Raw genomic sequence first — 17,110 nt, forward strand, 5'->3', positions numbered from 1 at the left:
GGAAACCTGTAAAAAATTTCCCCTTCTCCCGCTTCTTTTCCTCACCTGTAGTCCAACTGCCATGGTCTTGGTAATGCACATCAATCTATAATCGGACATACAATGCAGTCTGCATTCCTTTTCAGTCTCCTCAGACCTACAGGTTTTATACCAGCAGTGGAGGTTACCATTTCAATATGTGTTGGAACGTTCAGGGAACCGAAGGGCTCTTGTTTCCCTGCACACGCACTGACAATTTTGTGTAGCAAGATTGCTTCAGTACAAGAACTGTTTGGTTAGAGACCTTGGCAAAACCAAACCAGCTGTCTGTAATCAAGTTTCTAAAGCTGTGCCAACTTAAATTCTATTAAATTCTATACAATTCTATACTACTACAATTTATATAGTTTTCCAAATATTTTAAAACCTTAGAAAAAAATAAAAAATAGTCAAAATAGTGTATTTGACTCTGGTAACTAGCTTGCTTCTCGCTTCACCTCGATTACCTCCGTTCTTCTCTGCGTCCTGAATCTATTTTACCCCTGTTCTACACCAGTCCCCTCCCTGCTGCCAGACATGAAAGTTTCAGAGCTGTGAGGCCTGAAGTTCTGCAGCTGTCTCTAATTACAGAACTGTTGTGCACTTTGATTTGTCTTAGCCAGAACAAGTTATCAATGAAGTGTGCCTTAACCTAATCTTCCTGACTGGAGGAGCAGCTTCTGCTCAGGCAATGTGGGGATGAAAAAACCAAACTCTGCTCATGCTGAATGTAGCAGTGATACAAGAAGCCTGTAGCGGATGCTGCCTTGGAGATGGGACGGTGGTGTGCCAGCAAGGGCCCCTGCACAGGCATTGCTGAGCAGGCACAGCGGTGCCCAGAAAAGATCTCGCTTTCTCATTGAAGCAGTCAAGTGTATGTGGGCTCCAGGTGTGTCTATACACAGCACTGGGGACAATTTCCATCCTTGGTTTGAACTCTGCTCGTAAGGTGAAAACAGCTCTGAGAAAAGCTGTGGTAGATGGTCCATCCTCCCACGCCTTTCAGCTGATGTTTGGGATGGAGTGATAGCTCTTGCTGCTCACAGTGCTTTTAAGATACATCATTATCTCCACCTCTTGGGACATAACATTTTTGGGGTTGTGTCCTCTTAGCTCTCTCCCTTTGGCTTTGGCTAGGGGAGGTTTACATTGCACAATGACACCTGCTGAAAGGAGACGACGATGGTTTGGTTTTCAGGCGGTGTCCTTGTTACAGCAACAGTTTCTCTGCTCCACAGATCCTCTCTGTTGCCTCAAGGGGAAGCTCATATTCCTAGCAGAGTCATCTTACCTCAGACACAAGGCCATTACAAGTGCTATGCATCCAGTGACACTCCTAGCGATGACAATTCTGTACCTCGGCTTCCTGCCTAGAGATCGCTGCTGGCCCGGGGCTCACCGTGGTGTGCCAGCCTCTGGGAGAAGGCCTGCCTCTGGAACTAACCTTATCTCTACAATGCTCTAGGGCTTTTGCAGTCTATTACACTACCCAAAATTACCTAGTGTCTCATCTTCACCACTGGTTTTATGTTCAGTCTGCTTCTTCTTCTACCTGAGGGGCCACCAGGGGCTTTAGCCCCGGCTTTCACAGGTTTTCCCCCAACCCAGCAGCATTCCCAGTAAGACTCAGGCCTTCTAGAAAAACATGGTGGGTGGACCCAGCTGCTTGCTCACCCCACCCTAGCAGGATGGGGAGAGAAGCAGAAGGGTAAAAGTGAGACAACTCATGGATTGAGATAAAGACTTGTTTAATGGGTAAAATGAAGCTGCACATGCAAAAAGCAAAATAAGGAATTTATTCACCACTTCCCAGCAGCAGGCAGGGCCTCAGCACGCTAACAGTTATTTGGGAAGACAAATGCCCTAACCACAAACATCCTCCCTTTCTCATTCCCTGAGCTTTTAGTGCTGGACACAACACCATACAGCATGGAATATCCCTTTGGTCAGTTGGGGTCAGCTGTCCTGGCTACGTCCCCTCCCAATCTCTTCCACCCCACCAGCCTGCTCATTGTGGGGGGTGCAGGCAAAAAAGAAGCAGAAGAAGGAAACCTTGATGCTGCCAAACCCTGCTCAGCAACAGCCAAAAAGACTGCTGTGTTATCAAGTCACAAATCCAAAACACAGCCCCATACGGGCTGCTATGAAGACAATTAAATGCATCCCAGCCAAAGCCTGTACCAACCAGAAAAAGTAGATCTTGGTGCCAGTATCTGCTGAGATCCACAACAGCCAAATAAAGACCTGCTGTCAGAATCACAGAATGGTTCGGGTTGGAAGGGACATTTAAATACCACCTAGTCCAACCCCTCTGCCATGGGCAGGGACACCTTTCACTAGGTCAGGTCGTTCAAAGCCCTGTCCAACCTGGTCTCGAACACTTACAGGGATGGGCCATCCACAACTTCTCTGGACAACCTGTTACAGTGTCTCACCACCCTCATCAGGAAGAATTTCTTCCTTACCTACTTCATTCTTCCAGAGAAGAATTGTACAAGATCAGCCCATTTTCATAAGCTAGAACACCAGGATGAAATAACCATGGCATAAAAATTACACCAATGTCCAGTCTCTTCTAGGACTACAGGTGAAAGACCAGACTTAGGCAATTCTGCCAAGCTCAGAGCAAGACAAGCCACATGTGTCTTTATCTTCTAGCTCTCCACCTGGCACCATGACAGGGTTTGCCAAATTGCTTCCCACTTCCCCTGCGATGAAACGCTGGTCTCCAAGAACAAATGGAAGGCAATCCTACAGTACATGTATGCCATAGGCTGCATCATCATCAACCCACAATCTCAGACAAGTGGTCTTGCATGGAGCCAGTCACCATGTAAAGTTGCCTTGAAAACCTCACTTCACCCTCAAAACAAGCAGGCAATGTTGCTACCTTCTTTTGCCCAGCACTGGTTGCTCGGTCAGTGTTTCGCCCATAGCCCACACCCAAGCAAGCCTGCTTTATACACTGTGCACTGGTATAACTATGCTGCCAAGGATAAAACTTTTTTAACAAAGGTACTTGAAACAAGCCAGGTAGCAGTGTAACAGTACATACAGCAGTCCAGATCAGTCCCCTTCTTTTATATGTGAGAGCTGTCACAGATCTCTGTGAGTAGCCCATGTTTAATGACACTAAAAGACTTAAAATTAGCTCAACTTTTGGGAATACTGGCTCTAAAACAGTGCTTCATTAGTGAAAAAAATGGGCAGGTCGATTGGGCACACAGAGAGACACCGCTGTCGGCAGAGTTTCTGGCTAAGCAGAATTGCACTTTTTCAGGAATAATCTTGGCTTTCCCCAGAGACCATTGTTTCTGGGTAAGTCTAAATGGACACTCACTAAAGAAATGTTCTCACAGCAGCTTCTTTCAATATTTAACAAAGCACCCAAAATTGGTCATTTAAAATCCAGGGGACGCAGTCACATAGCATATAAAACTACATGCAACTTTAGTTTTTGCTTTGGCAATATGAGTTTAGGAACAAGGCCAAGTCTGGACGCCACTAGGCTGGCCAGCTCATTGAACTCTCTCGCTTGAAAAATTTTCCTGCTTTGCAATGTGGAGAAGAATAAATCATAACGTGCATTATATTGAGGGTGATAATAAGCCATCAATTACCTGATGTGTGTTGTTTTCTCTGTCTTTATGCTATAAGCTTATGTAGTCCCTTTATTTAAGATAGTCCCCCAGCTATTGACACATCACCGCTTGTGGTGAAATGGCTAAGAACAACCCAACATCCTTGAGTTACCTGCTGAGACAGAAAAATCACTTAATGAGTAATCCTAGCCTTGAAATTCTTTCAACAACTTTTAAAAATGTGAATTATGCAAGGAACTCCTTACATAAACTGCCTATTATATAATAACTGAACGGAGTAATTAATTTCAACAAGCTCACACACAGAGTTGTGGGGTGGAAGGCTTTTTGCTCCAAATTCACCATCAGTGAATGGAGAGTGCTGTATGCTTAGTCTGAAAGCAATTTTGATCGATAAAGGTGACAACACAGGGATGCAGACCCCAAGTCTGTGAGATGAGAGTTAAAAAAAACTCACGTTTTAGTAACGAGGAAGAAAAAAAACCTTTACATCCAGTTCACATCTCTAATGGAGCCTCCCTACTGTTGGTACTATTTCAATGCGTGAACACGGCTGGATCACACATGTCACCAGATGTTTCCATGCAGGAGCCCTGCAGGGAGGGCTCTGGTCTGTGCACCTGAAATGCGGTGATACAGAGCTGAGATAAAGGCCTGGCCCAGCGCAGGCATCCCATTTCTCTGACACAGACAGGTATACAAGGAGGGTTTTAAAGGCAGTTGAACAGAACTTAGGTAGGTGGCTGGGAATAACGTTTACCCTCCACTTCTATCTCTGTTTCTCTCCACCTCCTCCATCTGTCTGACCAACTGCCTTTTGTGTCTGCTGCATCTTATCTTCAACAAGTGCAGAAAAAGGTTCGTTATTAAGATACCTTCAGGGAATGGAGCTGCACTATAGACCCTCCAAGCCCACGGTGACAAGCAGTTCAGCAGCTGCGGGACTGTGTCATCGCTGTCTTTACACACCTGGCCAGGGGATCTGGAGACGCCCTGTGTGCTTGAAGAAGCCAATTTTGGCTCACCTGTTTTGTCTGGTCGTACAAGGGGTTTGCCCAGTTTGGGGTAATGTTTGTTTTCTGCATTGTGCTACTGCATGGCTCCCCAGGCTACAGCGCAGAACTGCAACTGGGGAATTTAAAAGGATTTGCATTTCAAAAAAGACAAGAAGACATCCTCTTATGTTCTTTTTAGGCCTTTGTAGTAGAGTTATCATGCACCTTAGCTGGGCAGAAGAGATAACCTGTAACACCACAGAATGAAGCAAAGCTCATAAACTATCTCTTGGGAAACACTAGACGCATTTTGGACTCATTTTTACTTTTCCTAGCTATCTTTCTCTCTATATATTCTTTCATTCTAACTCTACTATGACCACATTAACTAAAGCTGATTTGTATAGAAGAGAAAACCTATTTTTCGCTCTTAGAACCACAAGGAAGCTTTTCAGCCATTACACAAATGTTTTGTTGATGATTTTCTTCCTCTATTTCAACAGAGACCTCTTACCCACAATTGGGGAAGTACATCCATGGGTAACACACCGTCGCAGCTTCAGCAACCATCAGGTCCCTCCTGGATTGCACTGTGTCCCTGAAGTGACCCCACTTCAACTGCATGGCTGTGCTCCAAGCTAGCTCCGGTATCATAGGGCTGCAACAAATCATTACTGCCCTGGGAGGGTAGGCTTATGCCACTTCTGATTTGCAGGCGTTTGGCTTGTGCTGGTACTTATGTAGTTTATTCTGGGGAGGCGGGGGTTCACCACGGCTGTGTAAAGATACTGATAAAGGAAATGCAGTTTACTTTCCATGCGGCATGAAGGCATGTTATAAGAAGAGATAAGGAAAAAACAGAATTTATAACTGTACACTTCGACTGAATTTAACTGACATGGAGTGCGCATTTCCCCTACTTTTTTCAAAAAGGCAGCTTTTCCGTCTAGTGAGAAGCATGCAAAACAGTCAACGCCCGGCTGAGAAACCCGACGGGCAGGATTTCTGCCTTCCCAAACCGGGGTGCCGCTCCCGTTTCACCCCCGGTAACACCCTGCCACCCAAACTGCGGCAGGGGCCTGAACACCCCCACACCCGCCGGCCCCATCCCGCTGCCCCGACCCCTCTTGCCGCTGGGCCTTCCCCCGGGCCAGCGCGGCAAGGGACAAACCGGGATACTTCTGACGAAAATTTTCGACAAATTTTTACGCGTCCACCTTTCCCTGCGCAGGGAACCAAGGGGGGGGCACCGCGCCGCGGCTGAGCGGCTCCCGCTGACCCGAGCCGCTGCCCACAGCTCGGCCGGTCCCGCTCCTCGGCCTCCCGCCCCCCTCCGCCTGGCCACCGAGGTGAGGCCTCCCAAAGGGCCGGGCAGGGCGTCCCGCCACCCGCGGGGCGGCCTCGGCGCCAGGGCCGGCCATCGCCGCCGCTCTCCGCACCTCGAGAGGCCTCAGGGCGCCGGCGGCACCGCCAGGCCGCCAGGCGGCGCTGCCGCCCCCGCCGCCTGCCCGCCGCTCCTTCCCGCCGCCTGCCCTCAGCCCCGCCGCCGGCTCGGCGCGGCCCGGCCCGGCCCGGCCCGCAGCATGGAGGCGCCCCCCGTCACCATGATGCCCGTCACGGGCGGCACCATCAACATGATGGAGTACCTGCTCCAAGGTAAGCGGCGGGGCGGGACGGCAGGCAGGCGGCAAAGCGCCCGGCGGGGCGCGGGGCCTGCCGGCCGCTGCCGCCTGGGCCGCGGGGCCGCCCGCGGGGAGCCGGGTGTGAGAGGGCTGAGGGGGGCCAGGCTGTGGCGAAAGCCCCCCCCGCCCCCTCAGGCGGGAGGGGCGAGAGGGTGACCGAGGGGCTGTCTCCGCCCGCCGCAGGCAGCGTTCTGGACCAGAGCCTGGAGAGCCTGCTGCACCGCCTGCGCGGCCTGTGCGACAACATGGAGCCCGAGACCTTCCTGGACCATGAGATGGTGTTCCTGCTGAAGGGGCAGCAGGCCAGCCCCTTCGTGCTGCGGGCCCGGCGGTCCATGGACAAAAGCGGGATGCCCTGGCACCTGCGGTACCTGGGCCAGCCGGAAATCGGCGACAAGAACCGCCACGCGCTGGTGCGCAACTGCGTAGACATCGCCACTTCGGACAACCTGACGGACTTCCTGGTGGAGATGGGCTTCCGCATGGACCACGAGTTTGTGGCCAAAGGGCACGTGTTCCGCAAGGGCATCATGAAGATCGTGGTGTACAAGATCTTCCGCATCCTGATGCCGGGGAACACGGAGAGCATCGAGCCGCTCTCCCTCTCCTACCTGGTGGAGCTCAACGTGGTAGCGCCAGCGGGACAGGATGTCGTCTCTGATGACATGAGGAACTTTGCTGAGCAACTGAAGCCTCTAGTACACCTGGAAAAAATTGACCCCAAAAGGCTAATGTGATTGAAAAGCTGGGCAGTCACGGCATTGGTTTTGTTAGTGTTCCTGAAGAGGGTGTTGTTCTATAAAGCCTTTTGAGAGCAAATCAAAACAGGGAGAGGGGAATAAAGGACTATGTATCAGTTTTGTCAGTTGCAATTACTGAGTGTTTTTTCCTTCAACTTGTGGATGTGAACAAAAGTGGACACTTTAGATGAATGCCATTCAAAACATCAGTGATTGCTAATGTTGGTAGTTTTCCTCCTCTTGTTGGGAAGTTACCTGGTATAGAGCATGTTGCCTGATAATCCAAGAACATCAGACTTGCTGGAATTCATCCTTCAGTGTACCAGCATCCCGGTGCTGCTTTCTGGGTTTTTTTTTTTAAAGCATCTTTCGTGTTTCCTACCTAGTCATCCAAAATTTTTCTTTTAAGTAATACATGACATTAATATCCTTTAACGCAGGAGGTGTTTTTTAACACGTGCATAATCCCAGGAACTACACAGTATGAAAGTGCAAGTATAATCCTTCCTACAATAAAGTAGTAAAGTAGATATGTAGATACCTAGTAGTAGATAAAGCATATGTAACAGGAACAGCTAGGACACAAGATACTTTATAGTGATTTACTTATAGTGTATCAACTGTTCTTGATACAATTCCAGTAGAATAAGTGATAATTGGAAAAAAATTTAGCAATATTACAATTGCAAGAGGTTTTCAAATCCTTTAATGCTGTTCCATCTTTTGGACTGAAGTTGGGTATGTCAATCTCAATGAGAAAGCAGTAAATTTCATGGGGTTTTTATTATTAGACTTCTCACACCCAGCAGCAATATTGAAAATAAACACATTAAACAATAAAGAGCATCGTATAGCTGCTAATTGAACTAGTGATGATTTTTTTTAGCACCTCTCTTGGTAGTAGGATGGTTAGTTACCCTCCTTATATTTCAATGATATTTGAATTAGGTTTGAGAGTTTTCAAGTATGGCATAAGCAAAAAAAGGTTGGGAAAAACAACAAAGGTACAGAATTGTATTTAAATTTCTCGAGTTCTTTACAGAAGGCAGCCGCTTTACAAACCATTACTAAAATGTACCAACCTGTCAGAGATACTCCCTTTTGCACCACACAACTCTACATAACAACTAAAGGCAAAGACCACTCCCACAAAAAGCTTCAAAAAAATCAAAAAAAAGCCTTTTAAGTTAACAGCTACGTTTTCAACACTGAAATTTGGACAAGCCATGACAACTGGATTAGCGCTCACCCAGTGCAGTGTCTCAAGCGTTCCACCGATGCAGGCTCTATGTATGGGGCATGGGGACAACCGAGAACTTGACAGCGGCTGGAGAACGCTGTTCATTGAATACAATAGTGATGGTTTCCAACAGGGTGCAAGCAATGAGGTGACCTGTGTGACCTACACTGGAAATATTTTCTGAGGGGTACAGAAACACCTACAATTCTTTTGTTCATACTCAGGCATGACTCGCTCCCATCGTCAGACAGCACACCATCCTGGGCTTCTGGAATTCTGTGTCATACTGTTACAGGCTTCAAGGCTTACAACTTCCCGGGGGTGAAGGGTAGGTCCCAAAGCTCTGCCTGTGCCCGGGAGCTGAACTTGTCAGGTTGCTCAGTGATTCAGCCGCGGTCCCACCCCAGCGGGTGGGAATCCTCAGGGCTGTTGTCATATCCTGCCACCGTAACCCTTGGTTAGGAATTGTTTGCCACTGACTGCCGTGATCCATGGCTTGTCTCTTGTGACAGGAGATTTTAGAAAAAAGTCAGATGGATCAGAAAAGCTGAACGTTGCACACCAGCTTTTCCAAGGGTTGGTAGTTGTAGTACAAAGCCACATAGAAACAGCAGGTAGGCAGCTCCTTCCCATTGCATCTGGAAGGAACTCACTTAGAAACTTGGAAGGTGAATTACCAAGTGGAGGGGCAAGCAAATTGGAGAGCGTTGGTGTTAATCTAATGGTGACAGAGGGGAAAATCCCACATGGAATTTCAGGCAGACCAGCTCAAGCGAAAGAAGACTAAATGGAAAGTTCATAATTGAAGTTTTTGCACTTTAGATGACAATTGATCTGACTATTGCTTGGTCTGTTCCCCAAAATAAAAATGATTATTTAGAATAGTTCTAAGGAAAACTAGTTTAAACCTTAAAAACTGCATCATTCCACATTACCAGTCTTGCTTATTCTAGCTGTAGTGTATGCATAGAAGAGGCAGGTGTGCAGAGAAAAAAGCTGACTACATCAGTGGTTACAGCTGAAGAAAAATGGGACACTTGCAGGCACCCAATGCTCCAAGTGCATTCCTTTCTTTTATCTAATGAAATACACTTTTCTCCTCCTATGAAACTTAGCTTTTATAGCTGGAGACTAAGAAAACAGCAATACAATTAGTAATACACACTGGTAAATTGCATGGCATAACCCTAACTAATTACCATTCATTATATCTACGGTGAGGTTGTATTGTAGTTATACAGCTACAGAAATGCTCAACCTCTCCTTACTGGAAAAGACACATTTTTTTAAGTTACAAGCATAATTTATGGGACCAAGAATGCAGATGTATTCTTTTTATTTTATTTTGAGGGGTTTCTTTTTGTCAGATAAAGTAGCTGCATTCTTCACAGGCAGGGCTTACCCTCAGGACTCCGTATTTGTTGCAATATATTACCCAAGGCCTGATGCAGCTGAGCTTAAGTTAGTTTTTTTTTTTTCTGTGCAAGTAATGCCTTCTGCTATTTCAAACTGTTCTTCCAATCTTGCATACTTGTAAGGTTTCTACAACGTATTGATTAATATATAAAAAGTAGAAATCCCTGCATAACAGGTAAAGGCAGGATTGTTACTGGCACCAGCTATTTCTGCTATTAAGAAATCTTGCTCTACGGAAGCTCATCTCAATTCTTAACAATTCTTCATACTTCAGAAAAAGCCACAAGTTTACCCTCTGGGCACTGCTCAGTGCTGGATCTCTGTTTTTCCCACAGAAACTTCCATAATGCTGTTAATTCTGCACAAATGAAGACAAGAGCTGAAATACTTTGGAAGTGCTCTTCTATATTAAGACTATACTGTACAGGAACATCTTTTAACATGCCTCTGATAGGCTAGCACAAAATGAGCTTTCTGATATATAAACTAACATGGCATTCTGGTTTCAATTTCAGTAGCCTCAGTAATACAAGCAAACAGCTTTCCTGTTAAATGTCTTCCATATGTTCTAATGCTGTATATATGTTTATCCATGATGTAAAATTGGTTAAAAGGTAAAATGCTTTAAATAAGTTTCTCCAAAGCACTGAAAGTTAAAAATAACTACAAACCAGGATTTTTCTTCATCATTTTTAATACTTTTCACTTTTAAATACTTGATTTTAAATTTGTGATTGTAACATGGAAGAGCCAACTTCTTTTAATTTTTAAAACTTATCATTAGGATCATAAAGCTATTATAGAACAGTTACACTCTAAACACTCCAGGTACTCAAAAATATGATTCATGTTTTAAGTCTGTAGATGAACAGCGGTAATTCAAATACAGTGTTATCTGTACAACTTGACAAAAATACAGGTGGACAATCTGATTAGAGAATCTGCACAACTTCATATAAGCCAGCTCAGCCCAATTAAGTAAAAAGTAATTTTTTTCCCCAAAGTGCATCACATTTTTCACAGATAAATTTGTCAAAATAAGATGTTCAGGTTCTCAGACAGAATAACAATGACCATCTCACCCTCAATCCCAATGTGAGTTTATCAAGTCACTTCCTTCAGATCTAGTTTGGCAACAACCAAATTCTCCAAACTGGCACAGATAATCAGAGAGAGATATCTGACAGCAAAGACTGCTTCGTTCTCAGCCCTTCAATCTGGTTCAGCTTGTAAGAACATCCATTCTAGAGCCAGGAGGTGCTTCTGCAAAGACCACTGCAGCTCTATAAATCTACCCATCTGTTAACAGGAAGAAGTGAGCTCAGAGCACACAGATAGCATGGCAGTGACTGAAAAGAGGGATGGCCTCAAGGAACATGGCCAATTCTATAAAACCGTAAAAGCAAGGTCACTTCCAGAAAAAAGGATCTAATGGCTGCTTTCACACAGACAATCTGAGAGGCCTGTGGAGAACTGCTTTTTTTTCATTTGTTTTTAAAGAGGTCAATTAATACCAGTTTCTCAATCTTGCAACTCCTTCCATACTCTTTAAGAAGCCTCTTGCAACTCTGATTGGGCAGGGCTAGCTGTACTGAAGTAGCAGTGCCTTTATCTAAAAGTAAAATGTATTCTTTACAAATAGTATCTGTAGTGTAATTTTATTTACAGAATAAATCGCAAAAGTACATCACATTTAGTGCAAATGCAACTAATGATATAAGTTTATATACTGCTTTGTAAACTTTCCATACCTTTGTAAAATAAAGCTATCCAATTAAATTAATAAACTCACCTGTGTTCCAACAATTACCAGAAGTGGCAAATAAGGAGTTAAACTCTTTATATTTTGGATGGTTTGTTTTTGTTTTGTTTTTTTAAAGTTCCCATCAGTGGCTATGGTAGAATGAACCATTGCTTGGTTGATTGTAAAAAGATGAAGTGCATTTGAGGTATAAGTTTTGTTTTTTTTTTTTTTTTAACGTCACTATATAAAATGCTCACTGGTGATACAGTAAACATGTACAAATTTTCATCTTACTTGCCTTACTAGCATTACCATATAGGCACTTTTCTACATAATCAAATTAACAGAATAACTCTGTAATAAGGCATATTCCATGCACACCAATAGAGAAAGGCAAATAAACAGGGAAGAGTTATGGAGCATGAAATCTGCATGCATTTGTAATCATGTGTTATGTACGATTTCAACTCTAGATGTTTTTCAACACTGTGCAGATCACATTTAATCATTTGCCCAATCTTCATTGTTACTATATTATATTTATTTTCAGGCACCTACCATACTATATCAAATAAGATTTTCAGCTTTCTTTTGGAAAAAATATATCTGAAACTCTTTTCTCGAGAAACAGGTTAGTGAAACACTGAGCAGTCTCTGAAGTTTCCAACTATGGGACATGGGTAAAAGACCTCAGAGTCAGTACCAGTCTACCAGAGTCCTCACCTAATAAGCACCTCCAGAATCAAAGGCAGGCAGATATCTGACACTTAGATTTCCACAGCAACTAAAGGGAACTTTCCAGTAAGAACTTATAGCTCTGATGTTTTTTTGATTAAGAGGCAAAACATCTTCTACATGAACCTCATAGCATGGCTTCATTAAGATGTGGAAAACACATGCAGGATCTGAAAATAATGTACTCATCTTCATTCTGGACTGGGAATGTTGTCTTCTGTAGTCCAAATTACTTCAATATATATTATAGTGTACCTTCTCATAGTTTTGGGAAAGCCCTGGATATCATGCAAGAAAGCAGTCCACATTATAGCATGGACAGATGACTTCTGGCTTTCAGGCAGTCCCTTGCCCTCTCATACAGAATCTTCTTAGATATTTCTGGATTATGTTTAATAACAAAAATTCTGTAGCACATATTACATAACTAAAAAATACAATAGAAATATAAAGATATCTGGAAAAAAATAAAGCTTTTCACGCTCTTACTCCCTCAGAACCAAAGATCGTCATAAGAGTAAGATAATAGAAAAGGCAAAGTCATAAGGATATTGACAGCCCTCAGTTATTAACTGACATTTTATGTAACAAGATGATTCATTATAGAAACCAGCAGCAACAAATTATGATTATACAAAGCAAAACAAAACCTGCCAGTAAGTCACCTAGGCTTTACTGAAGTCCTTCCCTCCCCCCTTGAAAATACCACACAGATTTTTGTGCATATAAAGCACATACAGTATGCTATATGTGCATTTTTCTTTTGTGCTTTTTAGACATGCACAAAAACTGTGAGTATCTTAGGAAGGCTGACAGTGAAACTCTGCAACTTGTTTAAAATTTAAGCAGTAACCCACATTGGTGATTCAGAGTTGTACACGTTCTTCCTCTTCTAAAGCAAGCAAATAAAAATAGAGCCATATACATGTTATCAATACATGTATTTATAATTACACACTGACTCAGCAAGAAAAGTTAGCAGGAGAGAACTAGTGTTAAATATTCAGCCTCATGGTGTTGCAACACTTCTTCACTTCAGTACACAAAGCCTAGAACTCGGGCCATAAAAAGACTGTAGATCCTTCTTTCCAGCATGGAGTGCTTGATGCATGATCACTTCTCCAACGTGGAATGCTCACCCAGTCTTGTTCTGATCACTGCAAGTAAGAAAAGATAAAAATACAGCACTGAAAAGTTTGAACACTAGTAGGAAAACAAGAACTTGTTAAACACTCTAAATAGTATCAGCAGTGCTTATGATCATGTTCGAACTGTTGGCTCATGACAGCCACGTTTTTAATGGTTCACCTACACTAGTTCTCTAAAAATATACAATTAAAAATGTGAATCCTTACAGGGCTACCTGTTACAGAAAGATCAAATGAGTAAGACTTTTGGAGTCTAACATAATAAATAGAACCCAAAAATAGAGGTAGCCTATGTCATGCATAGAAAGAGTAATAAAAGCTCATTTTCAGATCATGCTGTAATACTGTAACTACCAAATGGAATTAGATAGTTTGACGCTACAGTCATACATAAAGAAGCACATAGCAAGAGTCTAGTCTACACTAACAAAAAAATAAGCCAAGCCTTACTTCGCACTAAGGCTTATGTCTGACAGATTCAGACAGCCCCAGAAGTTATCAAGAAATGCTCTTCTAATGCCATATCATCATTTAAATGTTAAAATCTTGTTAGATTAGGCAAATGAACTATACCATTAAAATACATCCATTGACTTCAGAAAGCATCTATAAATCCCTTTTGTTTCTTAGGGTCATCAGAAAGGCTAAAAATTTAAGTCACAGCTTTTTAAGTACTCCAGTAATTGACACTGGTCTGTCAGAAAAGTTGCATTAATAAAAATCCTAGATCAAAACCATTCTGTCAATATAAAAAGAATACTTTAACCATCGTAATACTCTATCAAATACACAATTGTAAGTAGAATTTAAGGTATCAAAACCTCATAAGGCTCTAGAGAAACTTCAGTATGTATTCTTTTCAGAACAAGTGTAAAATGCCTATGACAGCTGAGAAAAAACAATATTTCATCCTTTTATACTTCTACATAAATTAGACGTGCATGCAAAAACTTGCAAGAGAAAACTAGTAAATGTCTACAAAAACTAATACTTCCACTTGTGCAGCCCTTATTTTTCATACTAATAACACACATGAATTACACAAATGTTTTAAAAAGTATATTGCATACGTGTATTAAAACTAAGCACTGAATTATGCTAGTATTAAGACATTTCTAGATTGCATATTTCTGCTTGGCCTTAAAGTTACAACAGTGAATCAAGAATGAAAAAAAATTAATGTATACCTGCTAACTCTAGAATAAAATAGGCTTTCCTGCTGTTTTCTCTTGCACATATGATGTAAAACGCTTCAAGAATTTTGGATATTCTCGTTTTGCCACTGCCCGTAACACTGATGCTGGCGCCCATCCTCCTGGGTTCACTAGACATAGACAGGAAGACAGACATTGAAATACAGCAAATCCACTAAAGGCTAGAAAAGAAAATTTAAGTTTATTCCTGCGACTTTCTGAAGTAAGAGGAAAAAACAATGATCCGCACATTATTTTTTTTAATGCCTTTAACAGTTTATATTGTAGCACTTTCTCGCCTTAATACTCAAGCTCAGTTCAGTTTTATGATGCCACTATTTAGAAAACATTAAATATATGTGTTGTGAGTCTTTGGGGAAGGCCCCAATGGAAGATGATATTCTCTACGGACTTCCAAGAAACAACAGAAAAAGAGACTCGAGTTACTTCCCATCTCAAAGAAAAGAGGAGTCAGTGTTAACTCTTCAGTAACTGCTGCATTTGTCTGCAGAATTGCTATACAGCCAATGCCTTACAAATTATTCTTACAGCACTTCAAACAAAATTCAAACTGATTCTAAAACACGCTTCAATGCACATGGTAAGTATTTTGCTGAAAATGCTGCCACTTCCCATATAATCATAGTTCAGAATTTACCAAAGAAAACGGATTTTTTAAGTCATTGGGAAACTTCTAATAAGGAGACAAAGCAGCTTACCCCAGAGTTTAACACCATATGGTATTATTTGTACAGGATTTAATACAAGTTACATCATTCCTATATTGCAAAGATTTGCTGAAGCAATTTTTCAGACTTTGACTCTTTAGCAGGCCATGTAATACGTAGTTAAAAGTAATAAGCAGGTGAGCTACTCTTGAAGTATTTTGTAGCTGCAGGAGAGGAGCTAGTAAGTATGTAGCTCCAATACTACAATACATTGCTAAATACTGGGTACAGTAACAATACAGTATGGCTTTGATAGCTTTTCAGTCAATACCAAGGATTCTATCAGTTAAAAAATAATAATGAAAAAGGCAGACGAGATTATACAGCTTGCAAACATCCTCATACAAAATGTATTAGCCTCCGTGTTAAGAAGGAGCAAAGAACTGTATTATCATCAGCGTTTCAGCCTAACAAGATGAATTGCGGGAAAAAAAAACAAACAAGCAATGCATTAAAAAAGCATACTATTACTGAAACTAAAAGCTAGACTAAGTCATCCCAGTTGCAGACATTTGTTCTGTCCACCCTCCTCCACCCCAAGGCTCTGTACTTAAGGCCTGAGCTACACACCACTTCCATTTATTCCTCTCAGAATGCCACACATGAATGATCCCATTCACTGATTTCAGGCAGCACATTAATTCGAGTCTTTTTGAATATGGAGACCACATGTGCGATGCTATATATAAATTTAACAGAAAACTGCATCAAGCTTTTCTTTTGCCAGTATTCAGCTCCCCAGAATTAGCATATATCATGAATGTCGTACTGAAAAATTTTAGACTTACCATTAGCTACATATGTAATCTTGCATAGGATGTTGTCCCTGCTTATTTCCTTGTTCCCCTCCGGTGGGCTTACTAATGTCTGACAAATCATAGCAATATTTATTTTGGCACGGACACAGCGATTGTTCAGCTGCCAAAAAAGTGAAACATTTGTAAGCCTCAAACTAAATTTGCTTCAGCATACTTGACTGCTAACATTTTAATTTACTGTGAAGTCTAATACACTCCAGAAGCCGTGCTTCTGAGAGTTTGCATTCTAGCACTACATGGATGTAACAAGAATGTGAGTGAAATGAAAAGGTACATAGTGAATAGGGAAAGGGTTAAACCAAAATGCCTGAATCTCAGGTTTCTGCTTGCTTAATACATACAAGTGAATTACTTCAATTATTGTAACAAATAAGTCACAAAACATTTAAAGAATAATGCATCAGCATTTGCAAATATCAGTTAGTAACTCTTCCCTTGTAAAGCAGTCTATGGCATAGCAATCAGCAGATAAATACTCCAAAGAAAACAATCATTGCTACTATCTGACAGAACCAAGGCAGAACTTTGTAAGACAGAGGTTTAACAGATTCCACATCTACAATTATACAAGCCTACTCCTACATCTGACAATATGCAAGAGTTATTGATTTGATTCCATAAAAAATAACCTCAATTTTTAAAAACGTTTTCACATCTCCAGAAATTTTGCTTCCGTTCTGCTGCAACACCTTAGATCTGTCAACTGTTGAGATAAGGCAAGAAAGCTTTTGGCTCAGATTGCCTTCATCAGGTCATTGTATCACCTGGTTTAAATAAACTGTATTTTTGTGTAACACCCCCACCTCCCTCACGCTAGTAGTGCACATGCACATTAAAAGCAGAACTCGATAGAATGAAAATAATACTTACAGGAGCACTGTCATGTTCCACAGAGAAATTGCACACAATCCATGTTTCAGGATCATTTTCACTGAATGCTGGTATCTTTCTGATGGCAGACAAATACAGCACATCCCTTTGAGAAGCTGGCCACACCCTCTGCAGAGAAACACCGGAATATAAGCTTTTCCAGTTTTGCAAATTAAGTACT

General features: G+C 42.2%; 2 protein-coding genes across 6 annotated transcripts in view; one reads left to right on the forward strand and one right to left on the reverse strand.

Annotated features, from left to right (window-relative positions):
* The first annotated feature begins 5,982 nt into the window (after window positions 1–5,982).
* MED18 (mediator complex subunit 18) lies at window positions 5,983–7,158 on the forward strand. The gene is made up of 2 exons (XM_063319463.1): window positions 5,983–6,271; window positions 6,481–7,158. Exons 1-2 carry the CDS (start codon window positions 6,199–6,201, stop codon window positions 7,032–7,034), a joined length of 627 nt encoding a protein of 208 aa, XP_063175533.1. The 5' UTR covers window positions 5,983–6,198; the 3' UTR covers window positions 7,035–7,158.
* A 443-nt stretch (window positions 7,159–7,601) lies between these two features.
* Window positions 7,602–17,110, reverse strand: part of CERT1 (ceramide transporter 1) — a 76,411-nt gene continuing 66,902 nt past the window's right edge. For 3 of the 5 annotated variants that reach the window (XM_063319462.1, XM_063319461.1, XM_063319460.1), the window contains exons 13-16: window positions 16,930–17,058; window positions 16,030–16,159; window positions 14,508–14,644; window positions 7,602–13,329 (exon numbers count right to left, since the gene is read on the reverse strand). In XM_063319462.1, coding sequence (XP_063175532.1) covers window positions 14,517–14,644; window positions 16,030–16,159; window positions 16,930–17,058 — 387 coding nt within the window. In that variant the 3' untranslated portion in view covers window positions 7,602–13,329; window positions 14,508–14,516. The remainder of the gene's footprint in view (window positions 13,330–14,507; window positions 14,645–16,029; window positions 16,160–16,929; window positions 17,059–17,110) is intronic. The other 2 variants (XM_063319459.1, XM_063319458.1) reach the window with 1 other exon arrangement.

This window comes from Chroicocephalus ridibundus, chromosome Z (assembly GCF_963924245.1).
Source record: "Chroicocephalus ridibundus chromosome Z, bChrRid1.1, whole genome shotgun sequence".
In the NCBI taxonomy this organism is placed as follows: Eukaryota; Metazoa; Chordata; class Aves; order Charadriiformes; family Laridae; genus Chroicocephalus; species Chroicocephalus ridibundus.

Excerpts from the sequence above, each read along its gene's own strand:
- MED18 (XM_063319463.1), top strand. The coding sequence starts at position 6,199 with ATGGAGGCGCCCCCCGTCACCATGATGCCCGTCACGGGCGGCACCATC. Across the intron at positions 6,272-6,480 it reads GATGGAGTACCTGCTCCAAG|GCAGCGTTCTGGACCAGAGC; the intron begins GTAAGCGGCGGG and ends CGCCCGCCGCAG.